General features: G+C 57.8%; 1 protein-coding gene and 1 non-coding gene across 4 annotated transcripts; one reads left to right on the forward strand and one right to left on the reverse strand.

Annotated features, from left to right (window-relative positions):
* The first annotated feature begins 15,275 nt into the window (after positions 1-15,275).
* Positions 15,276-22,284, forward strand: FOSB (FosB proto-oncogene, AP-1 transcription factor subunit). Of its 3 annotated transcripts, XM_070498560.1 has the most exons (5): positions 15,276-15,983; positions 17,898-18,218; positions 18,463-18,570; positions 19,606-19,761; positions 19,902-22,284. In XM_070498560.1, exons 1-5 carry the CDS (start codon positions 15,858-15,860, stop codon positions 19,902-19,904), a joined length of 714 nt encoding a protein of 237 aa, XP_070354661.1. In that variant the 5' UTR covers positions 15,276-15,857; the 3' UTR covers positions 19,905-22,284. The 3 variants fall into 3 exon arrangements, with proteins under 3 accessions (XP_070354661.1, XP_014716418.1, XP_070354660.1); XM_014860932.3 differs by having other exon boundaries at positions 19,606-22,284; XM_070498559.1 differs by having other exon boundaries at positions 15,718-15,983; positions 18,015-18,218; positions 19,606-22,284.
* A 2,301-nt stretch (positions 22,285-24,585) lies between these two features.
* On the reverse strand, positions 24,586-24,672 carry TRNASTOP-UCA (transfer RNA opal suppressor (anticodon UCA)). The gene has a single exon. It is a non-coding gene; the product is annotated as a tRNA-Sec (tRNA).
* Positions 24,673-24,964: the final 292 nt, after the last annotated feature.

The raw sequence follows: 24,964 nt of genomic DNA on the forward strand, positions 1-24,964 counted from the left end.
TTTGGATGGCTGGGGGCTCAGCCTCCGGGCAAAGAGATTGAGCTGGAGGGTCCTTCAAGGCAAGAAGAATCATGTCGTTGGATCACGGGAGGCTGGAAAAGTCAGTACGGACCAGACCAAACTGGGCCCCATGGGCTGTGGAGAGGAACCTGGACTAGTCCCCCAAGGGCCCTGGGGAGCCATGGCAGGTTCCGATCAGGGGAGGGACAGGGGCAGGGTTATGCTTTAGTAAGACCTTTCTGGGGGCCTTGAAGAGGGGCGGAGGGAGAGGAAGAGCCTGGACCTAGGGAGGAGTATGAGGAGGGGAAGAGGGCAGATCTGAGAGACTGTCAGGAAGCAGGAAAGACCAGAGTTGGTGGCTCAGAGGCTGTGAGGGGAAGGAGACAGCCGGGATGAAGCTCAGGGCCCGCCAGGCGGCACGTGGATGGTGGGGTCATCCCCGAGATGAGGCCCAGGAGGAGGAAGGAGCAGGTGTGGGTAGAGGATGCCCAGATAAGGTTCAAAGTCAGTCCAGAGATGGTAACTTTTAAATAATAATAAAAAGGTTTTTTATTTTGGAAAAATGTATTGAGAAATACAAAAGAGTATACCTTGAAAAAGTAAATTTCTCTTGTCCCTCTGATCCCACTTCTCACTGTTAACTATTTCTTGTGTACTCTGGCCAGTAGGATTCATTAGGCTGTCACAGTGTCCCGGCTTGTGCTAAGCCCATCACAGACGTGACCTGGCTCACGTCGCTCCATCCAGCGTGGGGGCCAGGCACCACTGCTGTGCCCATTTTAGAGAAGTGAAAACAGGCTTGAAGAGGCGCAGGGATGGGTCCTTTTGAGGGCCTGACTTTGAAGGCTTTTCCCAATTGACAGCACGGGAGAGGGTCAGATCACAGAGGGAAGGTGCAAAAGGCCAGAGCCCAGGGAACTGGAGGGGGCAGTGGAGAGTTCAAGGAAGGCTGCCTGGAGGAGAAGGAGGAGGGTAGCCAGGAAGGTGCCTTCCAGAGCCTTCTGATGAAGGATTTGGATGGAAATACATCACTCCCTTTGGGAGGGGGGCTGAGGTACCACTGGCAGCAGGGGCAGGGTCCCCTCCTCAGCCCACAGGGCCCCGGACGTGTTCATAGGCGATGAGGCTGCTTGATGACATCTCAGGGACTCGGTGACAGCACAGCCGGCTGTTATGACGTCTGAGTGATTCGCCAAGTGCCTGTTACGACCAGCCTCTCTAGTCATGCCCTGGGGCGGGGGGGTGGGGGGGGGGATGAGGATAGGAGGAAGTGACAGGCCTTGGGGGTGGGGGGCGACAGGGATGCAGTCATGCAGAGACCAGGGACTCCGGAGCTGAGCAATGATTTCTGGCCCCGCCACTACGGAAGGGTCTCCCAGAGGTTGGGTGTGAGGCTCCATCTTCCGAGGCTGTGCCTAGTGAAGGAGGTCTGCCTTCAGGGAGCTGTGGCTGGGGTGGAAGCAGTCTGGGCTCAGAATCAGGGGCCGGCCCAGGGGCTGCTGGGATCAGGGACCTCTGTTTTATCCACTGTTGTGTCCCTATCACCCAGGACAGTAACTGGCACACAGGAGGGGCTCAGTACATCTTTGTTGAGTGAATGAATCAAATGAAAGAGGTCAGCACTCCCCGAGACTCAGTTTACCCTCTTGACTAACAGCGTGGCCATCAGGTCGCGTCAGCCAAAGGCGACGCTAGGGTCGCCTCCCCATCCTGGGTCTCAGATCCCAGTCCTCGCTTCTGCAGTGGGATGGGGGGTGAGCAAGAAAACGAGTTCGCGCCTCTGGTGGGCTCCGCCCCCTTGTAACGTCACGAGCCTCTCGGGGATCCCGACCCTCGTCCCTCCCTTGGGATGGGGCGTCCCTAGGAACCCGGGAGTCCTGGTCCAGCCCCTCCCCTGGGCCCGGCAGCATTACATAACCCGACGTCGTGTCTCCAGGGATGTCGCCGGACGTCCTGGCCAGGCCGGGGACAATGGGCAGGGAGTGCCCCTCCCTCCGGGAGCCTGGAAGTGGCCAGGGCGCCCCCTCCTCTGATTCACCCTTGTTTCCGGCCCGATTCAGAGTCCTCCTTCTCCTCAGGGGTCCTCCTCTCCCCCTAACTCTCTCCCCTCACTTCCTGTACCCCCTGCCGTTCCGCTTCTTCCTCGACCCTGCAAAGATCCGTCCACTACACCCCGCCTCCCCAGACTCCCTGCGCTCTCTCCCGTCACTCGTCATTCCCGAGTCCCCTAAACTTCCAGTGTCCCCCGCCTGCCTTCACTCACCCATCCCAGGGCCCCTCTTCCCGCTCCCCACCTTCCCACCGCCGCCCCATCTCCTCCCCTGGCTGCCCCAGCTTCCCCCATGACCTCAGTCTTCCCCAAACCCCACCCCCTCCCTCTAACTGACCTCTGATGTCTCCTCCGTCCCTAATCCCAGCCCCCCAGTCCCCTGTCGTCTTCCTCAAGCTGACCCCGTATCCCGGCTTCATCCCCCCGATCACGTCCCCGGTGCCCGCTCCTCCCGGACAGCCGCGCCGGCCCCTCCCCGCCCCCAGGCCCGGGCGGCCCGCGCGCCTCCCCGCCCGCTCCCACGCCGGCGCGGGTTCCCAGGCCGCCCCCCCGCGGTGGCCCAGAGACCCAGTTTGCGGCTGCAAAACATTGGTCTCCGGGCAACAGGCCCCGCCCGCTCCGGGGCCGCCCGGTGTGCGAGCCCTGCAGCGCCGCCGGGGCCGAGACGGCGCGGAGGCCGCCGGAGACCTGCGGTGCGCAGCGACCCGGGGACCGAGGGACAGCAGCGCGGAGAGAGCCGGGGCCCCGGAGCAAGATGCGCGGAGAAATTCGCGGAGGCTGAAGCCGCGGGGAGCTGTCTGGGCCGCAGTGATAAAGAGACCAGGCCACAGAGCGAGCAAGCACGGCCCCGGAAATAAACACAGAGATAGTGACATTAAACACGGACAGCCCCGGGCCCGCAGGGACGCCCCTGAACCAGGACAATCTACCTCTGGTGGCCAGGGCCTCTGCCCTCTGTCCCAGGGACTGCCTCTCTCTGACTCAGTTTCCGCATCTGTAAAATGGGTAGCGGCTTAGCAGACAAGGCCTTTGTGACAATTAAGTGAATTCGCTGACCTAGAGCTCCTAGCACAATTCCTGGCACGGATCATTCATTCATTCGTTCATTCAACAGATATTTAGTGAGGACCTACTACGTGGCAGGCCCTGTGGTAAGAGCTGGCGTACAACAGTTAACAAGACAAAGATCTCTGTCCTCCAGGGAGCTTACACTTTGGGAGTGGGGAAGCGGGTGATGAACGACGTATGAACATAAATGAGGAAATGAGGAAATCGTGGGGCGGACCTGGTGGCGTAGTGGTTAAGTTCCCACACTCTGCTTCAGTTGCCCTGCTTCGAAGGTCAGATCCCAGGCTGACCTACGCACCACTTATCAAACCACACTGTGGCAGCGTGCCACATACAAAACAGAGGAAGATTGGCACAGATGTTAGCTCAGGACCAATCTTCCTCACCATAAAAAAAAAAAGTGCAAATTGTATATCACGTGGGAAAGGAATGAGCCCTGGGGAAATGGACAGGGAGGGAAGGTTGGGGTTGCTGTTTGCAGTAGGGCGGTCAGGGAAGGCCTCCACCAGAAGGTGATGTTTGAGGGAAGAGGGGAAGTTGGGGAGGGGGAAGCCATGCAGAGATCTGTGCTAAGAGCATCCCCGTGAGAGGGCGCAGGCAAGTGCAGAGTCCATAAGGTGGGAACATGTCTCAGGTGTTGGAGGCACGGGGAGGAGGCCAGAGTGGCTGGAGGAGAGAGAAGGAAGGGAGGGGAGGGGCAGAGACAAGGTCAGAGAGAGTAAGGGCAGACGGTGCGGGGCCTTATGGGCCAGGTGAAGCCTTTGACGTTTACTGAGTCAGGGAGCCACGGGAGGGTTTTGATCGAAAGAAGGACACGAACTGATTCTAATCTTCACTCCATCCCTCGGGCTGTTTGTGGGGAATAGACTTTGGGAGGCAAGCGGGGGAGGCAGGGAGACCAAGGAGGAGCCCCAGGCAATGGTCCAGGCAGAGGAGATGAAGAGGGGCCTAGGGGTGGCAGGGATCAGATCCTGGAAGTGTTTGAACTGAGAGCTGCAGAATCCGCTGACAAGCACATTCGAGGCAAGCCCTCAGCAGATGGCAGCAGTCACCATTGTGTCAGGCAGTGCTCACGACATCCCCAGAGAAGTTGTTGTCATGCCCATTTTACTGACGCAGAAACTGAGCCCCAAAGAGGCCACTCAACTTGCCCAAGGGCTCACAGCTCAATCTGGCCCCAAAGATGGCACCTCTTATTAGGGCGGCTATTCCCAAGTCCGCACACCCAGACACAACACCCTCGGTGCCTGGAGCTACATGCAAACTCATCCACGTGGGCCCTGGGCCTCCTGCATCGATTTCCTCAGCAGCCACACCCAGTGGGCGTAGAAAGTGGCGGCCCAACGGGGGAATGCTGCCTGACTGGTGTTTGGGTTGTCAGGCAGTCCCCCGTGCTGGCCTGGGACACTTGCTTAGAGGCACGCAGCTACATGTAGAGAGGGTCCACCCAGCGCCTCCCCGCTCAGCATCTCTGCCTCCCACACTCGATGCCAGCGCGGGGCCAGGCACACCCAGCACTGCCTGCAGCGACCTGTTCAACACAGTCACACATTCGCACACAGACGGGTATGTGACCCTCCTGGTGAAGGTGCATTTTCAGGCGGTGTGCAGAAAACACACCATTTCTGTCTCTTTCTCTCTCTGTCCCTGTCCCTGTGTCTATCCTGTCTTGGCCTCTCCCTGTCCCTGTCTTGCTGTCTTTGTCTCTCTCTGACCCCACCCTCAGCCCCAGGTCTGTCTCTCTGGCTGCTTCACACTCAGGGCAGAAATCACTTCTGTCGCTGGCCATGTGTCTCCATCAAACCTCACCTATCAGGTGGCGCCAGAACCTGGCGCTGGGACAGGTGCCTGGAGGCCCCAGGTCAGCAGTTCTGGCTGGCTGCTCAGAATCACTCTGGGACGAGTTCACACGTTATAAGCCCTGCCACCTCTTCCTCTGAGAGTCCGACCCACAGCTTTTGGGTGAGAGACTCGAGAAATCCACCTTTACAAAGCTTCCCGGGTGACTGGGACCCCTGTGGGCTTGCACTAGTTACCCCGCCTAGCTTTGCACACAGGGAAGAGCAGAGCGCACACCCCGACGTCATGCAACAGTCAGCTGCCGGGGGCTCTGTGCTGTCCGGATGCTCCTTGGGATCCCTCTGGGAACAAGTTCGGGAGTTAAATTAAATAATAAAATAAAAGAGAATCACAAAGAGAGTCCCAGAAATGCATAGAGACTCAAGGTTTAGAGACTCAGAGAAAGAGGGGCGGGGCAGGGGACGCAGAGACCCAGAAAAGGACTCAGGGGAACAGAAGCAGAGAGTGACAGAGACAGAGAGATAGGGGTAAAAAGGATGCAGAGAAAGCGATGGAGGGACATTAAGAGGCAGGGACTGAGACAGCCATCTAGGGGTATAGAGAGACTCCAAAAGGGGCACATTTTCTTGTAAATAAGACAGTATACACACGGCCCAAGTTTTATTGGCTCTACTTTCTAGAAGCAGCTGGTGCCATGGTTTGGCAATCACTGGCTTCCCAAGCCGGGTCCCCTCCCAGGTCCTATAAGTAGGATGCACATCAAATCCGTTTATATAACCTGCCCTCTGTGCAGAATCTAGGAGCTTTACATAACATAGCCCCGTGAGTCATGCTGAAGACATGGGGCACTGACCTGACACGCCTAAGGAGAGGGGACCCCTCACCCAGTACCGTCACCTGGAAGCGACGGTGAGATGTGAGGGATCACATGTTTCACTGAGGAGGAAGCAGAAGGTCAGAGAGGGCAAGGTACTTGCTCTGGGTCACACAGCCAGGATCCAGCAGGGCAAGCATTCCATCCATAACTTCCTGATTCCATAGCATTTGCACCCCAAGACCAGCAAGAAAGACAATGGCTACCATGTGCCCCTTTACAGAGTGGAGGAAATAATCAGAAAAAAAAAAGAAAACAGTAATAATACAACAGTCCCTGTGTATTGGGTGCACTGTGCTGCAGTAAATACTTTGCAAAGACCATCTCATTTATTCCAAAACCCAGTGAGGTAGGGGCAGAACCCAGTTATTAAATAACACACTTATGCCCGTTATGTACGGAGCGCTTACTATGTAGTAAGCACTTAACAGGATTTCATACTGTCACAATTCTGGAGGTCGGTGATGCTATCCCTCCCATTTCAGGAAGGAAAGAGGCTCAGAGGAAGGAAGTCACAGGCCAAGATCACAGGGCGGGTATTTGAACCCAGGTCTCTCTAGCCGTTTATCTCTGCCACCCATTCCCCTTGGATGCCTATGCACACGCGCAATCACCCTGAATTCTAATACCAACAGCTCAAATACTTTAGCTCAAATACCAACAGCTCCCGGCTCAGATTTCTCTCTCTGCTCCTGGAGGGCCTAACCCAGCCTTCCATCCCCTAAACCTCCCCGACGCCTGGGGAGCAACCGTCTCCTCTCCCGGCGGCAGCGCGACGGGAGCCCGAGCCTGTAAAAATGTTCCTGCCCCTTTAAGAGAAGGAACAGTCGGCCGGCGTTGCCAGGCAGCGCTACGGCAGTTGCCAGGCAACGTCAACAAACGACGCGGCCGCCGTCTCCGTGCGCCCCCCTCCTCCCGCCCGCGCAGACGCGGTGACGCGACCGGCTGTGGAACGCCGTCACCTAGCAACGCGCAGGCTGTTTGTCCCCGGGCCCGCTGCGCCGCCGCGCTGGGCGCAACCAGGACCGGCCCGGGCGGACAGACGGGCCGACCGGGAGCCCGGGGGGGGGGGGGACGGGGGGCTGCGGTGATGGGAGCGGGGGAGAACCGGGTCCCCAAATTGCCGGTTTCCCTTTAGACAGCCGCCGTCTGCTTGTCGCCTGCTCCTCCTGTCTGACCCGGGACCGCCTCCGCTCGGGTATCTGTCCGTCTGCGCCCCCTCCTCCCCGGCGTGTCTGTCTGTCCGGCGTCTCCCGCGCCGCGGCTGTCTCATATTACCCCCAAACCATAACAACCAAAATAGATTCAAGCACTCGTCTCGGGCCTGCCGCTCCGGCCTCCGATTCCCGGGTTTCTGGGCGCACTGTTGCCATCGGGGTCCCGACCGGTGGAGACAGACGCTCGGGAACAACCTGTACACACGCGCGCGCACACTCGGAGCCCCGGCCCCGGAGCCCCCTCCCGCCCGCGCCCCGCTCCCCTTGGCTTCTCTTGCCTGTTTTTCTTGAGCCTCACTCATCAGACAGGCGGCGCGCGGTCCTTCCATCCCGTGTCCAGGCAGCTGTCCACAGCTGGGAGGTTCAATAACTCATCCCCAACCCCCCCCCCCCAACATCCCCCATCAGGAGCTTCCTGTGACCAGGGCTGGGGGGAACCTCCAAACAGAAGGAATTGTGTGTGTGTGTGTGTGTGGTCGTTGTGAGTCTCTGCGTGTGGTCATATGTGAACAATGAGTGTGTCAGTACCTATGCATGTGTGTGGTTTTGCCTCTAGCTTGCATTTCTGGTTGTGTGTGTGGTGCCGGATCTCTGTGTGTGATGCTCTGTGCGTAACTATGCAAGTACCTGTATCTGGAGCAGATTCTCTCTCAGACTTCTCTCGACAGCCTTTCTATTTCTAATTATATATGTGTTTGTGCACACAAGCCTGTGTGTGTCAAGTGCACATGTCTGTGTAATGGTGTGAGTGTTCTGTGCTTCTGGGCGGTGGTCTCCCGTGTGTGCCTTGCAGCGCTGTTGGTCAGAGGACAGGGGGGTCTCGGGAGCTGCGTGTGGTTGTACAGCTTTAATTCGCAGCACCCACCATACTGTGTGACACACAGCAGGGCCTCAGTCAATCCTTGTGGACTTGCTCTCGGTGGTTCTCTTTGTAATAGCATTGGGACCTCTGTACCTCAGTTTCCCCATGTGTCCAAGGGGGACAATAACCACACCCACTCATGGGACTGCTGTGGTGAGTAAAGGAGCTCAGAGAGAGCATTCAGAAGGCATCTGGCACAAAGCGAGCATTTACAAAATGCCAGTCTGGACTGTCAGCAGCATTTTTACGTCCTCCTTGTGGGCCCCTGTCTGCATGTGTCAGAATCCAAGTGACACACTCAGGCGTTAGCTGTGTGGTCCCGAGCTGGTGGGTACCGAAATACTTCTGAGTCTCGGTTTCCTTCCTATAAGATGGGCATGACAACGGACCTCCCCCAGGGGAGGCTGGGACCAAAGGAAGCTGTGTCTGTAAGAATTGACCCTGGTGTAAGTCCACGGTGACCACCCAGTGTCTACACGGCCCGAGGGTGATCACGATTGTGAATCGCAGGTTCTGGGGACGGCAGTGGAAGGGTGGAGACTGGAGGGGGAGGGGAAGAGTTCAAATCACTCAATGGGACTGGGAATGCTGGAAGCTGAAGAGGGAAGGAGAGGGAGTTGAAGCCGGCTGGTTGAAGGTCAGATTCCAGAAAGGACTTCCTCCCAGGACTGTTTGGAGGCTGAGGGTTAAAAGAGGCTGCACCTGTTTGGAGAGCTGCCTGGAGGAACAGAAACCAGCCCGACTCTGTCCTGCTGGTGGAATTTGGGGAGGGGATAACCACAGCAATAACAAGGCGGCAGGATATGCAGACTCTTGCAGGGACTTTGCGAGCGATTTCTCTCCGTCTTGTTCCCAGCTCTGTCCCCAGCGCCAGACACAGAGGAGGCTCTGAGTGAAGTGGATCTGAATGGCCGACTGAAGGAATAAATGAATGAATGAATTTCAGGCCACCACCACCTGTGTCTTGGGCTTGAGGGGCTGTGGGGAGGGCCCGGTGGGCTGCCAGGGCTGGCCTGGGGCCCTAGCCTGAGGGGACCCGCCTCGCCTGTCCCCCCAGCCCGCTGTTCCCACAGATGAGGGCCTTGGAGGGCGTGGAGGGGGCCGGGAAGGGAGCGTCAGGCGCTGGCCCGCCGCCTGCCCTGGACGGCTGCCCGGAGCGTCTGCAGGAGGCAGAGGGGAGCTCCGGCGCCTGAGTCACCTCGGAGAAACCCCGGCCGCATACCTGGCCGCTGACATCAGCCGGCCAGGGCACCCCGTCAGCCCAGACAAGCGCACTGAATCACAGGCGGAGTTCAGCCACCGCGGGCGCGGGCACGTGGCCACTGTGACCTCCCTCCCCCAAGCCACCCCCGCGTGGCCGTCTGGCTGCGGGGGCGGGCAGGCCGCAATGGGGTCAGTGAGGGGGCAGGGGGCCTGAGTCAGGGACCCGGCGGCTACAGTTCGAGACCACCCGGCCGCAGGCATCCTCGAGGTGCAGGAAGGAGAGTGTGGGAAGGGGAGCCAGTGGGGAGGCCCCCAGGGTGGCGAGGAGGAAGCCCCGTGGGTGTGACCGGGAGCCTGTGGATTGCGGCCAGCGGCTGGATGACCCAGGGAGGGTGGGATGGTGTTTGCGCAGAGAACCTCGGGGTCAGGGAACAATGGAATCGCCGTCCAATGCGCTCACCCACCCACACGCGCGCGCACACACACGCTCCGAGCCCCAGCCGGGGAGGCCCTACCGGCGGCCACCCCAGGACTCCGGAGCTGGGTTGCGCCCAGGCCTCACTCCGCACAAACTTGCAGGCTGGGCAAGTTCCCTACGGGCTCCGGCCTCAGTTTTCTTATCTGTTGAGCGGGAGTAATACTAATCATTATGGCTGCACCAGCTCACACTCAAGGGGAACTGACTTTCTGCCCCACATTGTTCTAGGCATGCTCCGCAGAAGCTCGTTTACTCCTTAAAACCACCCTAGGAGGGAGGTACTGTTATTAGCTCCATTTACAGAGGAGGAAATTGAGGCTCAGAGAAGTTAAGATACTTGCCGAGCGTCACACAGCTAGTACCCTCCTTATAGTGTTATTGGGAGAGTTAAAGAAGAAAATGCAGTGGACCTGTGTGGTGTAGCACCTGACACATGGTTAGTTTTCTCAGATGACTGTCCGCTATGTTATCAGTGCTACTCATATTATTTTCATCCTAATTCCAGCCAGAAAGGTCTCCACAACAGTCATCCTCACCACCATGGTCCGGCCCTTCTTGTTAGCTTCCCACAGTCTCTCCTGCTTCCTCTCCCTTAGTCTCGCACGTCAACAGGAGAGAGAGAGTGCTTTCGGGGAATCCCTCCTTATCTAAATCTTTTCAGGATTTGACAATAGTTGTCCAGACCCTGCCTCCACCAGGAAGTCCCCCAGGCTTGCTCCACCCTCACCGAGCACTCCTGCCACCCAATATCTGGAGTGGAGATAGCCAATGACACACCGTCACACTACACGGGTCTGGTTTGGGGGGGGAGTGAGAGGCTGGCCCCCACAGTGAGGGGGTCCACAGCACCCCTGGCCCAGGGCCTGAGACAAACCAGCATCGGAGAGTGGCTTAGCTGGGTCTGCGTGCCTTCCCAGGTGAAGCTGTGTGTGTGTAGTTGTGGGCGTGCGTGGGAGACAGCTGACACAGGAATGGGAGCTGGGTGTGTGATGCTGTGGATCCGTGTGCCTGGTTCTGTAGAGGTTTGTGCAACACGAACGTAGATATCTAAGAAATGCCACGCGTCCACAGCTCTGGGGGTCTCCCTGTGGCAGCGGGGGGCCTGGCTCTGCCAGCTTCTGTGTGCGCAGTGGTGTGTCTGTGCAGACAGACACGGGAGGGTGCCTGTCGGTATCTGTGGTTTGGTGTGTGCACACCCCTGCAATGGGTATGCACAACAGCGCACATTCAGCTCTGTGGGTGTGAGTGTGTGTTCGCTTAGTTATTTGTGTGTCTGTGCAAAGGTGAAAGGTATGCGTGCACATCTGTGTTCGTCTCCATGTGTGTCTTTCTGTCTCCATGGTTTGGAATCTGTAAAGCAAACTTCCTTCTTCCCACCCTGACAAATGCGTCCACCGCATCCCACCCCGAGAAGACCCGGGGTCGCCGGCTCAGCGCAGGTCATCCTTGAGGACAGGAAGGAAGGACAGGCAGACCGACTGTTCATCAACACCTGGACCCAGGCCCCGACACCCGTGTGCAGCCTTCCTGCCTGTCAGCTGGTCTGTAACATCTTCTCCCTTCCATCCACGCGATGGCAAAGCCACAGAGAGGCCCACATAGGTTTCTGGCTGAGACCGTCTGTCAGAGTTCACGAATGAATAAACGAGCACATGGTGAAGATGATTGAGTGAACAAATATTGATTGAGTGCCCAGCACTGTGCCGGGGCCTTGCAGGGACCAGGACGGCCTCAGCCTGGGCCTCAATGATAATCCAGCTCGGCGCAGGTTGGGGGGAGACAGACCCTTCCCCAGAGGGTGATGAACTGGGAGAGGCAGAGCTGGGGTGGGGGGCTCCCAAAGGAAGGGTACTGACCCTTTGGAGGGCTTCCTGGAGGAGGGGATATAGGAGCTGAGACCGGGAAGAAGAGAGTGTGAGCTAGAGGGAGCAAAAGGAAGAGTGCTCCCTGCAGAGGGAAGGGCATATGCGAAGCCTTGAAGACAAGGCAGAGAGACCGTGGCATCCGAACCTGACAGGAAACAGGGAGAGGGGAGACTGGGGTGGTCAGTGCCAGCCGGGTCACACCGGGCCTCGTGGGCCATGGTGAGTGAGGAGTCTGAATGCAGAATGAAGGGATCCTCAGAGGGTCAAGCTAAGAGATCCCATTCTAGAACACTTTGCTTCCCTGAAACTCCAGACACCCAGTCCAGGACGCCTCCAGGATTGCTCAGTGGGGAGCTGGCCTAGCCAGCCAGCAATACTCACTGTTCATTGCTGGGCACTGAGGAGCCCACAGTTCCTAACCAGCCTGGCTCTACCCTCACGGAGGTCACGGTGATGACAGCAGGACACCTCCCCACACACAGGCACACCCCTCCTCTTCTCATGCCTCAGAAACACTCGCCTTGGCATCACCCCGGGGCTTGCTGGAAACACAAAAAACCACCTCAGAACTTCACTGTCACCAGATGCCCCAGTGAGTCATGATCACGTGAACAGCCAGAAGCACCGAGTTCAGCCTGAACTTCCCTGTGCCTCAATTTCCTGCTCTGTGCAGTGGGGTATTAACAGAAGCTACTGATGGGGCTGGCGCGGTGTGAGGACTAACTGAGAGGATGGCGTGAAGGCACCGAGCACAGCTCGCTAAGCGTTTGCTTTCTTCCTCCTCCTTTTCCTCCTCTTCTTATTACTAAATTTCAGAGCCCACGGTCATCTTCCTGCTCTATGGTGGGGAAACTGAGGAACCTAGTAGAGAGGGCTTTTGCCAAAGGAAGCATGGAAGGACGTGCTGACGGCTGCCCTTGGTGGAGTGGGCCCTGGGGCTGTTTACAGGATGCTCCGAGCAAGCAGAGCTGGCACTGCCACCCCCCCACCTGTGGGGGAAGAAGGCTGAGGACCCCCCCACCCCCCTCCCCATGCAGAGCCAACCCCTGGGGAGCCAGAGCAGGGGTCCTGCTCTCTCGCCCACTCTCCAGTCCTCCTCCTCCTGGAAGCTCGCCGGGGTTGAACTCCATGGAGAAAGCCTTGCTCTGCCCTCCACGCTTTGTGAGCAGGTGTGCATGTCTGTGTGTGTGTTTGCATGAGACTCTGTGTGTGTCTCTGTGTGTCGGTGTGTGTGTGTCTCCAGGGTCAACTTTTCCCTTAGGCACAGAGGGCATGGTGCTAGGGCCCGTGACAATTTTAAGGGCCCATGAAAATGTGTCTCTGCTTGCGGTAATGTCCCCAGGAGGGTCTACGTCTGCAAAAGCCTGGGAGCTTTATTTTAATAATGAAACGAGCCCCCACGATGTGCCATGCATGTTGCAGGAGGTTTACTGACAGTCACATAATCCTTCCACCAGGCCCACGAGTGGGGCGCTATTCCTGTTCTCCTGTCCCGGGCACTCTTTATTCTGATCCCAGCTCCACCACTAACTTGCTGTGTGGCTCTAGGCAAGTGACTTCACCTCTCTGGGCTGCCATTTCCTCGGCTGTAAAATGAAAGTTCCTACTTCCTAGGAGCATTGTGAGAATTAAACCAGTTACTGTGAATGCTGGTGGAACGTGAGCTCTTGTTATGCTGCCGTGACGACATCTAGGTGCGTCTGTACCGAAGGTGTGTGTGTTGTGTGCATTGGTGACCACCAGGCAGTGTGTTTCTCGGTGCCGGGGTGTGCGTGTGAAGCTGTTTCTGCGTGTGGCCATGTGTGTTGCTGCTTGCGAGTGACATCTGAAGGCCCACGTGTGACCCTGTGAGTGTGTGCCGGTGGCGCTGTGGGTGTGTGGCTGCCCGTGTAGGGTGTGAAGGGCTCCGGGCAGCATCTGCGTGTCTCCTTTATTCCGTGGGAGAGAAGATGAGGGGCTTGGACGGGACAAGGTGATGAGGGGTCATTCCCTGTCTGATGCTGGGGTCGAGTCACTGCCTGCTGGTGGTTGCTGTGTCATCTCCTGGTCCCTGTCGCTGCTTCCAGACTGCTGGCAGACAGAGGGGTGTGGGGGAGCGGGGCAGAGGGCTGGCTTGAGGCTGGGCTTTTGTCTGGAAACCTCAGCCTCCCCTTGTTGCCCGCCATGTCCCTCCAGCCTTCCACATCTCCCTCCCTGCTCCCCATTCCTGGAGCAGAGAATCAGGACTCTCCTGGGAATAAGGAGCCACCCCCTCCTGTTCTGCCTCAGACCTGCTGTGTGACCCTGAGCCAGGCTCTCCCCATCTCTGGGCCTGTGGGATTCAACCCTTTTAAAGTGCTTCTCCCTCTGTGCCCAGGGCTGGGCCAGGCTCTGCGCCGGGAGGGAAGTGCCTGGATGTCTAGGATTTGTGAAGCAGCTGGTAGGACCCTTCCTAGGGGTGCTTAAGAGTTGGTGGCGTCCAATATACCTGAATTAGACTCTCGAAGCCCATTTCCTAATGGGGCGGCCCCAGGTAAGCGGCTTTGCCCCTCTGAGCCTGGGTTACAGCGGTGAACGCTGCAAACAGACAGCGGTGAGTTTGTAAGGCTTATAGCTTGCAATGAATGGAAGCCGCTATGGTCACCACTGTCATTTAAATGACCCAACACCCAGTTTTGGTTTCACTCAACCTAGCAGCTCTCAGAAACCAGGAAGAGAGTAGGGGCCCTAGAGTTTGACAGTTGTGGTTTTGAATTTCTCATGATGGCATCTTGGGCAAGTCATAGTCTCTCCAAGTATCATTTGCTTCTTTTAGCAAATGAAGATTTTCCTCCCTAAACCTTCCAAAGGTGTTTGAAGGATTACAAACCTTGTCTTTAAAGAGTTAGTACAAGAGCTGGTACCGGTGAGTGCTAAATACGAGGCATCTGTGATTATTATTTTATTATTATTATTATTAATTATACCCCCCAACATACGGTTTTTCTCTCTGTGGGTAGGATTATAACGCGAAGAGAGGTTCCCAACACCATTAGCCGGGACGCTTCACCCCAAGTTTCATTCCCCATCCCCTCCAAACCCGCGTCCTTCCCCAAAGCCGGACCTCGGGGACCCGCGGGGTCCAAGACACGCATCCTTCGTCCAGCTGGGAAAACTGAAGCTGAAGCCCAGAGAGGGAAAGCATTTTCCAAGCTCGCTCAGCGGGTTAGAGCAGAAGCTAGTATGAGCCTCGGGACTCCACCCCTTCCTTGACTTTCCCCTGGAGCCTCACGTCCCCGCCCACCCGGCTCGGGACTCAGTTTCCCCCGCTACGTGACTACACAGTAGCCAGGGCCTCCTTTTGGAGATGTGCCTTTCCTCTCGGGTGGGGGCGCTGCACCATAGGGAGAACTGGGAGGGGCTGCCAGAGGCTAGGGGCACCCGCTGCCTGGGGTCTTCCCCGGGCGCGTCTAAGAGCCTATTAATACCAGCCCCCGGGGCGGCGGGGCACTGCGCAGGCGCGGGCGGGTTCCGCAGGCGCGAGGGGTGAGCGCGCGAGCGAGCGAGGGATTCCCTCTGACGTAATTGCTAGGATACCAAACAAACACTCCGCCGCGCCGGCCGAGGTCCTTATATGGCTAATTGCGTCACAGGAACTCCGGGGAGGCGGGGCCGGGATCCCCTCCCGCCGAGTGGTCCAGAACGCAGCCCCCGAGACCCCCGGGGCTGCGAGGGTGATGCGGGTGACCAGAGGGAGGCTAGGGAAGCCCTCTTGCCGGACGGCGCGGGGTTTGGTTCGGCGGGACGGGAGATTTGGGGAAGTTTGTCCAGCGCGGGATGGGTGACGTAACAGGGGGCGGGTCCCGGGCGTATAAATACAGGCTGGCGGCTCTGGGCTTCATTCATAAGACTGAGAGCTACCGCCACGGGAAGGACACGCGGAGCTGGGACTCGGAGACTTGATTGTTGTGGTTCTTCTTCTAGGGGGGGTGGGCTGTGAAGTTCGGTTTGTTATTTTTTTTTTCCGGAGAGAAAGTTTTTGGAAGGATTCTTCTAGATAATTCTACATTTTATTTTGGAGGACCGACTTAACTTTTTTCGTCTTCTTTATTACTCCCCTCCCCCCGTGGGACCCGCCGGACGCGTGGAGGAGACCGCACCCGAAGCAGATTCTGCACAGCAGGACAGCGCTTTCCGCCTCTGGGGGAGCGATCCCCCGGACACCCCTGGGATCTACGGAGCCTGGACTTTCGGGAGGCACAGCGGCATCTTGTGGGGGCCTGGCCACCGCAGAGGAATTGCACAGAAACTTTGCCATTGTTGGAGCGGGACGCTGCCCTCATCCCGAGTTTCCCCGGACAGCGCACGTTGGGGACGCGCTTGGGTCACCCCGGACTCGCACCTTTCTTCTCCCACCCGGCCATAGCCTTGGCTTCCCGACGGCCTCAGCGTGGTCACAGGGGCCCCCCTGTGCCCAGGGAAATGTTTCAAGCTTTCCCCGGAGACTACGACTCCGGCTCCCGGTGCAGCTCCTCACCCTCCGCCGAGTCTCAGTATCTGTCTTCGGTGGACTCCTTCGGCAGTCCACCCACCGCCGCCGCCTCCCAGGTAAGTTCTTGAGGGTTGAGTGCTGCTTTGTGGGTTTTAATTTTTTAAGTCAAGGGTGGAGTGAGGACTTCTCCCATCCCAAAGAAAGACGTGTCCAAAGCCAGGAGCTGAGAGGGCAGAGGCTCACGGCGCACTTTGCAAACTGCAGAGTCGGGACGCGGTTGCAATAGGTTGCGTGCGTGGAGCGCAGGGAGGGATGGCAGAGGGGTCAGCTTTGGGGGTGGGGAGGATGCGCCGCTCGGTGCAACGTGTATTCGGTAGCCGGGCGGGGAACTTTTAGCCAGATTCGGGGCGCAGGTCCCCAACCTGAAGCTAGCGCGGTTAGGCAGGTGGGAAAAATTCCGGGGAAGCTTCCAGGAGCCTCCTCCCCTTTCCTCCTCCACCCCAGCGCCTATTCGGGCGCCAGGTCGCTCTCGCTCCAGCGGGAGAGCGGGCCTCGAACCCTCGGCAGAGCTGCCTCCGCCTCCTGCGCGGAGACGTAACGGGGGACCCGTGCGTAACGGCTGACGCGCTGGAATCCTCCGTCTGACGCGGGGCACGCACGGCGCGCGGCGCCCCCTTCGTCCGCCCCGCCCCTGACGTCCCGGGAGCGTTCTATTTTGGAACGCCGGGCCACGTTGCTAAGGGAGGGGGCAGCCCGGCGTTCCGATTGGCCGCCGCGGCGAGAGCTTTAGCCAATCAGCTTTCCCTTCCTATTTGTGGGGGGCAGTTCCCTTCCCCCTCTCGGTGCCCAGAATCTGGGGCTCCTCGGCGCTAGAGTCTCCTTTACGGGCTTCTAGAGGCAGAGCGAGGGGACCCCCTGTCGCGACGGGAGGGACCCTCTGAGACCCAATGAGTCCACGAGGACCTTGCGGGGACCCGGTCCCTCCGCTCTCGGGGGCCGAGCGTGTCTGTTTGTGCGCCGGGGATTCTCCGGGGGACCTGGGGACCGTCACCCTCTCCTCCAGGCACACACGGGCACACTCCCACTCCCTCTGCTCCGGACGCCCGGTCGCTCCGGTGCGTCCGAGCCCAGGACTAGAACCGCTAATCCTGGAGGAAGCAGCCAGGTGGTCTCCAGGAGCCCCGCCCCCTCTGGGTTTCCAAGGCGCTGATTGGCCAGCGAGCCAGCCCATCCCTCACCACGCCCCCGGGAGAGTAGTTGAGCCTTGCGAGCAGTTCTAGGATTCCGTTCCGGGGTTGGGGGGAGATGAGCGCGGCTTGGGCCTGGGGGCTCCGGACCTGCACCATTCCCCGTCCGCCACAGTCAGAGGGAGCCTGGCTCGTCACTTTTCTCTACTTGTCCGATCACCCTAAGCTGTCACGTGTCAGTCTCACTCCGGGGAGAGACAATTACTTGAAACGTTGCTCTCAACTCCTAGGCCCGTCCCTCGACACCCTTTTCACTGAGACCCCCCGCCCCTGCACGGGGGTCTCATGGACCCTCCTGTCCCTCACGCCCTGGCTCAGAGGGGTGTGTGTTTGTGTGTGAGTGTGGAGGAAGGCTTGGCCTAAGGCCTGTCTCTCTCCCTCCCCTTGCCTCTGGGGTGGGGGTGGGGTGTTGTGGCTGTGTGTGTGGCTGTGACTCCGTCCCGGGGGTTCTGTCACCCGGCTGTGTCCAGCCTCCTCCCCACCCCCCCACACCTAAGAGTCACCAACCCGGGGTGTGATTCACCACCCGCTGGAACCGTGCAACCTTTCCCCGAGGAAGAAGGAGGAGGTAGAAGCCAGTTGAGCAGAAATCCTCTCATTAACCACTGCGTCACGGTGTAGTGGAAGGGTGGGTGTTGTGGCTTTTTGCCTGTGACACACACATCCACACCCGCTCGCCCTGTGCTCACTCACGGGGTCGGTGTGTGTATGTGTGTTGGGTGTGTGTGTGTCGGTGTCTCTGTTTGTGTGTCTACGCCTGTGTGTGTATGTGTCACCCCGTAGGAGTGCGCCGGTCTCGGGGAAATGCCCGGTTCCTTCGTGCCCACGGTCACCGCGATCACAACCAGCCAGGACCTCCAGTGGCTCGTGCAACCCACCCTCATCTCTTCCATGGCCCAGTCCCAGGGGCAGCCACTGGCCTCCCAGCCCCCGGCCGTCGACCCCTACGACATGCCAGGAACCAGTTACTCCACACCGGGCATGAGTGGCTACAGCAGTGGCGGAGCTGGTGGCAGTGGTGGGCCTTCTACCAGCGGAACCACCAGTGGACCTGGGCCTTCCCGCCCTGCCCGAGCCCGGCCTAGGAGACCTCGAGAAGAGACGGTGAGTAAGGGGCATCAGACCTTGGAATGGGGGGAGGAAGCAAGAGAGGCAGGAACTTCTCAGTATTGGGATGAGGGACCACGAAGGCCTCAAGGCCACAGAATCCCTATATCCTTGCCACAGTCAGCGAGGACTAAGGGTCCTTTACTGTCTCCTGGGGGTTCTGGAAGAGGAGGAGGTTTGGGAAAGGTGAAGGAGGTACCCCGTGTCTCCCAGCCTCATGGGCTCTATCTCCCCTGCTCAGCTGACCCCGGAGGAGGAGGAGAAACGAAGGGTTCGCCGGGAACGAAACAAGCTGGCGGCAGCTAAGTGTAGGAACCGTCGGAGGGAGCTGACTGACCGGCTCCAGGCGGTGAGCATGGCGCCTGGGGTGGGGTGAGGGTATGCTGAAAGAGGGGCTCGCTCCCCAGCCTCTGCTCCACCCTCACCTGTGCCCTTATCCTGGCCTGAGAACCAGAGGTTCCACATAGGGAACGAGATACAGATGTGGCCAGTTGGGTAACCCTGTGCAGACACACAGACCCTCACCCACTTAGGCGAAGTCCTGGCCACTCTCTGTCCTGGTTTATGACCCCCCTGGCACACACAGCCATCCCTCTCCTGGCTTTCACTTCCTCTGAGGGGACAGGTGAGGGACCTGCAATAGAGGGGACCTCCAGTCATTTCTCCCTTTTGGTCTTGGGCAAATGATAACCCATTTTTGCCTCAGTTTCTCCATCTCTTAGACCCTTCATCGAATCTGCAGGTTCCTTCTAGCTTTAACGTTCTAGAAGGTCCTTGAAATGAAATCCTTTTATCTTATGTGAATTCCCCACCACCTGCCCCAGCCACCCAGATGTCTCAGTCCTTGGGCTGGCGGCGACCACCAAGGCCCCCCCTCCCTTTTTGTGCCCCACCTCACTCTGAGAATTTCCCACTTTATGCCTGCGGGGTGGCCTGCTACCCTTGCAGGAATCAGGGAAGTCCTCTACTGTACTTTCCTGCGCTGCCTGCTCTCTTTCCCGGGAGGCAGAGAGGGGAGGGTCGTAGAGGGGAGTAGGTGGCGTTAAAAACATAACAATTGTTCATTCATTCAACAAACTCCGAAATTGAAATTGTTCATTCAACAAACCTCTGAGTGCCTTCTGCAACCAGAGACTTCCATGGGCCCCTGGCTGGCCCCTTCCCAACCATCCACTGGACAGATGGGGAAACTGAAGCTCCCAGAAGGCAAGACCCTTGCCTCAAGCCCCATAGCGCACCAGGCCCCCAGCGCTGGGCTCTTTCCTCTCCATCCGCTGGGCCTCTGCCGCGTGTCTACAGGAGATGCTTTCTCCTTTCTCTAGTCGCTCACGCTTTTTTCCTCCTTCCTCCCCCTCCTCCGCGACCTGGCCGCCGGGGGCCTCAGGAGACAGATCAGTTGGAGGAAGAAAAGGCGGAGCTGGAGTCGGAGATCGCCGAGCTCCAAAAGGAGAAGGAGCGTCTGGAGTTTGTGCTGGTGGCCCACAAACCGGGCTGCAAGATCCCCTACGAAGAGGGGCCCGGGCCGGGCCCGCTGCCGGAGGTGAGAGGTTTGCCGGGGTCAGCATCCACTAAGGAAGATGGTTTCAGCTGGCTGCTGCCGCCCCCGCCACCACCGCCCCTGCCCTTCCAGACCAGCCAGGACGCACCCCCCAACCTGACAGCTTCTCTCTTTACACACAGTGAAGTTCAAGTCCTCGGCGACCCCTTCCCCGTTGTTAACCCTTCGTACACTTCCTCGTTTGTCCTCACCTGCCCGGAGGTCTCCGCGTTCGCCGGCGCCCAACGCACCAGCGGCAGCGACCAGCCTTGCGACCCCCTGAACTCGCCCTCCCTTCTCGCTCTGTGAACTCTTTAGACACAAAACTAACAAACACACAAAGGAGAGAGATTTGGAAGAGGAGAAGGAGGAGAGAGAGGGGAAGTGACAAAGCAGGCGCCCGGCCTCCCTGCCTCTCCTGTCTGACTCTCTGCCGCCGCTGCCATCGGACAGGAGGACCCCCTTGTGTTTTGTGCCGCCTCTTGTTTCTGTGGCCCGGCGAGGCCAGAGAGCTGGTGACTTTGGGGGCGGGGGGGTGGGGAGGGAATGGACCCCCCCAGCTGCCTGTTGGCTGTCTCACTTCAACCCAACTTCTGGGGATGGGTGGGTGGGGGGTGATGCCCACCTTTGGGCTGGAGGGAAAGGGGTGCTGGTGGCGGGGTGGGGGGTGGGCTGGAGTTCTCTCCAGAGAGGCCCAACAAGGAAAGGCCACAGAGCCCCCCCCCCCCCCCCCCCGACAATGTCTCCCCCACCCCCCCTTCCGGGCCTGACCAGGCCGGTTCTCTCTGATCCCCCGACCTTAGCTTATTTAACATTCCCACGTGGTTAGATCCTCCTCTGAATTGAGCCCACCTTTAGAGGGAAGTCGATGCCCCCCTCTGATAACCCCCTTCCCCCCACCCAGACTTAGTCTGAAATGTGAACCTCCCTCCCCCACTCTCCAGCCGCTCCCTCCCCGCCAAACTGGCTCTGATTCGAATTTCTCGCCTCCTAAGGATGCCCCCACATTCAGCCCCCAGCCTCCCTTCTGATGACAGTGTTATTGGCAGCCTCCCTCCCGCCTCCAGCCTCCCCTCCTGGCCTTCCTTGTTGGGCCTCTCTGATTCAGGCAGCAGGGGGCGCTGTGATGCTGTCCTGCTGGAGTGTCTTATACTGTGAAATGAGTCGGCCGGATTTGGGGGGGCGGGGGTGGGGTGGGGGGAGCGCGGTGGGACAGGACCCTTCCGGAAGGATTGTGCCCCCCACTCCCCAAAGCCTTTCCTTGGTCTCCCCTCCCCGATCTGCCTCCTTCCTCCCCTCGCCGGTGAGTTAGACTCCAGGGGGTGACAGAATCGAGAGGTGGGTGACAGTTATCCATCCGCGAGGCCTCTCTCCTCAGGACCCCCGGCGCCAAGCCCTGGCCTTTTTTCTTTAAGGCCTGTCCCCTTACCCCGGCCTAGGACGCCGACTTCTCCCTCCCCCTGGCACTCCCACATCCTTTCTAGAAAGGGAGCAAGGGGAGATGGCCAGGGGGCTCGGCAGTTTTCCGGAGAAGCTAGAAAGGCTGAGGCTTTGGCCTCCTACCGCCCCCCACCCCCAATATTTTTGGACTGGCAAACTCGAAGGGGCTGGGCTCCCACGACCCCAGCTTCCCCTCCTCCTTCCCCCCAGCCCCGAATCTTGGTTTTGGCTCCCCCACCCCGCCTCTCCTTGTGCTTCGCCTCATGAGCATTTCATCATGAGGCCAGTTGACATTTTTTAACACCGGATGGGCCCCAGCGCCCTCCGTGCCGCATGGAAGACATTCCACGTGCTCCGTCCTGCGCCTCCCGCCCTCATCCCAGACCCCAGACCCGTCCCGGAGCTATTTATCCCTTTCTCGGTTTGCGAAAGGCACTTATATCTATTATGTATAAATAAATATATTATATATGGGTGTGTGTGTGCGCGTGAGTGTGGAGGCTTCTGCAACCTCGGCCTGGGTCACGTTGGCCCCCGAAGCCGTGTCATTGGATTGGAAACACTGCTTCTGGAAACTTCAAGTCAGCCTGTCTCCGGCTGTCTTTTCTCTGGCTGTCTCTATCTGACTGTCTCTAGCCGTCTCTTCTCTGATGGTCTCGTCCCTTCCTGGGTGTCTCTGGCTGTCTCTTTCCTGAGTGTCTCTCCCCTTCTGTCTTTTCTCTGCCTGTTTTTTCTCTGGCCTTTTCCACCTGTCTCCTTTCTGACTGTCCCTGATCCTCCAGCTGTCTTCTGACTCTGGGTTCGTTGGGAACGTGGGATTTAATTTTTGTGAGTAAGCCTGGGGAGCATAGATTTTTACAATCTGTATCTTTTGAGAATTCTGGGTGCAAGTGTGAAACTGGGAGCAGGGCCTGCCCCTGCCGACGGCAAGTTATGGAAGCCCCAACCCCCACCCAATGGCTGTATTTGTGATTCTCTTTTTGTATTTTGCACCTGACCCTAGGGGGCTGGGGCTGGCTGGCATTGGGCCGCTATCCTCCCCCCGTGGTTCTGCACTGTCGCCAATAAAAAGCTTTTAAAAATGCATCCACCAAGATTCAGGGTCTATTTTCTCCTGACACTCATCAGCTGCCTTCCTTTGAGTATGAGTAAGTGAAGTGAGATTGCTGGGGGAAGAAGCTATGCAAACACACACACACAGGGTGGAACTCCTACTGGTGAATCAGCCCACAGCAGGATGGACGGGGGCTAGACAGTTAGGAGGACTTCCCATACACACAAGGCTGTGCCTCCTCCTAGAAAAAATAAGCAGTCAGAATATTAGCATCCACAAGCAAAAGATACAGAACTAAAAAAAGCCAGAAAGATATATCCCCTAATATTGAAAATAACCGATGAGAAAAGGTGTCCTTGGGCTTATATGAACCACAAAAACTTGGCTCCCTTTACACTAAGGATGTGTTTCCTTTTGCTTTTCACATGACCGCTCCTTCTGGGTTATGACCATATTGGGGCCAACTCAAGACTGGTTCAACAAAAAATATTGCCGCTTTGTCCAAAGATACAACCGAGCCATCCCATTGCAAGATCCAAGCCCTCTCCTATTTGCATAGCAGCAAGCACTCTGGGAATTGAGGTGATGCTCCAGAGGTCATCGGGATGCCTTAGTAAATGAATAAGCAGGGGAATTTGAAATGATGGAATCACTTAACTTATCAATTAATTTTTGAAATTTGCTAAGCATTTACTGTGTGCCCAGCCCGGCACTGAGCAGTGTTGGGGACACTGCGGGGACTGAGACAGCCCCAGGCTATCCCCTTATAGGGGTCACAGTCCCGTGGAGGGCACAGACCTCAGACCCCAGTCAGGGATGATCCGAAGTGGACAGGGTTGGGGGAGTCCATGGGGCTGGGGCAGCGCAGTGGGGGCACCTGATTTGGTCTAGGAGTCAGGAAAGACCTCCTGGAGGAGGGACGGCTGAGTCCTGGAGGATAAATAGAAGGTAAAGAAGGGACTAGAAAAAGGCTGAGTCTAACAAAATAGTGAGTGCAAAGAGCTGTTGGTGGAGAGAGGGCTTGACACATTGAGGAAGCGAGAGGCTCGCCGTGGCTGGAGCAAAAGGCATAGAGAGAGAGCTTAGCGGGGACCAAATTCTGCAGGCTTAAAGTTCAGACCAAGAGTTTAGATCATCTCTTGAGGGCACTGGGGAGCCATGGCAGGTTTTGAGCACAAGAAGGGCAGGCCAGGTTTGTGCTTTAGATAGACTCCTCTAGCCATCAGACTGAGGGTCGCTGGGCGAGAAAGGGGCAAACCCGGGCCAGGAGACCAGGCAGGAGGCTAGGGCAGGCACCCCCGGGTGTGAGGGAGGGGGCTGGAACAGGGCCAGGGCTGTGCGTTAGAGAGGAGGGGGAAAGATTCAAAACACAGTTCTGAGGCAGAACAGACAGGACTTCATGAGCAGGTAGCTTGGGAAAGACAGCACAGGGCAGTGATAAACAGCGTGGACCAGGGGTCTGGGAACCCTGGGACTGGAGGTTTACGGAAGCTGGGTGACCTTGGACGAGAAACTTCATTTCTCTGAACCTCAGTTTCCCCAGCTGCAGGATGGGGCTGTTGTGAGGAATTACTGAGCTTGTGCACGCCAAGGCTGAGCTCAGAGTGAAGGTGCAGATATCACCATCCCCATCGCCAGTGTTCGGGCCACCCTGATCCCCAGCCGGGAATATTCCGCACCCCGCCCCGCCCCCCCCCCCCCCCCCCCGACTTCTGCTGTCTCATCGCCTCTCTTCCTTCAGGTGTCTGCTCATGCGTTACTCTGACCCCGCACCTGAACTCAGGTCTCCTTATTAGATGGCCTCCAGATGGTCTGTACTTGCCTTCCCAATGGTACATCTTTGTAGTCGTTGACTATATGTGTAATTAACGATTGTTTAAAGTTTGTCTCTTCCACTGGACGGGCAACACCGCGAGGCCAGGCCAGGGTTGTCGTCACCCCTGTGCCCCCCAGCACAGCCCAGTGCAGGGCCAGGCACCGAGCAACCACTCAGCAAATATTAGTTGAATGAGTAAATGAATGAATAAACGCTTGACTGATTAATAAGTGCATGCGTGATTAAATACGTGAGTGAGCAAATGACAACGGATGAGTGAGCGCGCGAGGGAAGGGGAGAAACCGACGGTAATTCTCAAACTGTAAATATCCCAGAACTGAGCGTGGAGATGAGCTTTTCTTGGAAAAACTATAATCACAGGAAGAGACCCGCATAGTGGAGGATAATAAATTACGATGCATGGGACTTCTCCAGGTGCCGGCCCGAGGCGCAGCCTCCGGGACAACCCGCTCTCTAAAGTCTAGTTTGAAGGGAGGAAAAGAAAAGGCAACCACACCGCCCGAAAGGTGGAATTGAACCACTCTGTCGCTAGACAGCTACAGGTTTGAAGCCTGCACCCCAGACCACTGAGGATCATCCGGGCAAGGAAACCGCTCGCCCTCACAGATATATATAAAGCACGAATTCCTAGCTTTTTAACATCATGGTCGTATGGCTTGGGAGGCATGAGATTGCTGCCTTCAATACACATAAATTCCTCCCAGTCGTTTATTACGGTAGATATCCTTTCAAAACGTTTCCTTTGCCCGCATGGCAGGAATAACTGCCGATTTCGAAACCGTCTTCATTTGCATGGCGCCGCGCATTCTGGGAAACGGCGCCCGAGGACCCGGCCCCCTTGCCGCTATTGTTAAAGAGCCGGAAGCCCCCTTTTC

This window comes from Equus asinus, chromosome 26, assembly GCF_041296235.1.
Source record: "Equus asinus isolate D_3611 breed Donkey chromosome 26, EquAss-T2T_v2, whole genome shotgun sequence".
In the NCBI taxonomy this organism is placed as follows: Eukaryota; Metazoa; Chordata; class Mammalia; order Perissodactyla; family Equidae; genus Equus; species Equus asinus.

Bases quoted from the DNA above. Each gene is read 5' to 3' on its own strand.
- FOSB (XM_014860932.3), top strand. From the start codon at position 15,858: ATGTTTCAAGCTTTCCCCGGAGACTACGACTCCGGCTCCCGGTGCAGC. The intron at 18,219-18,462 runs GTGAGTAAGGGG...TCCCCTGCTCAG, and splicing joins GGAGACCTCGAGAAGAGACG to CTGACCCCGGAGGAGGAGGA. The intron at 18,571-19,605 runs GTGAGCATGGCG...CGGGGGCCTCAG, and splicing joins TGACTGACCGGCTCCAGGCG to GAGACAGATCAGTTGGAGGA.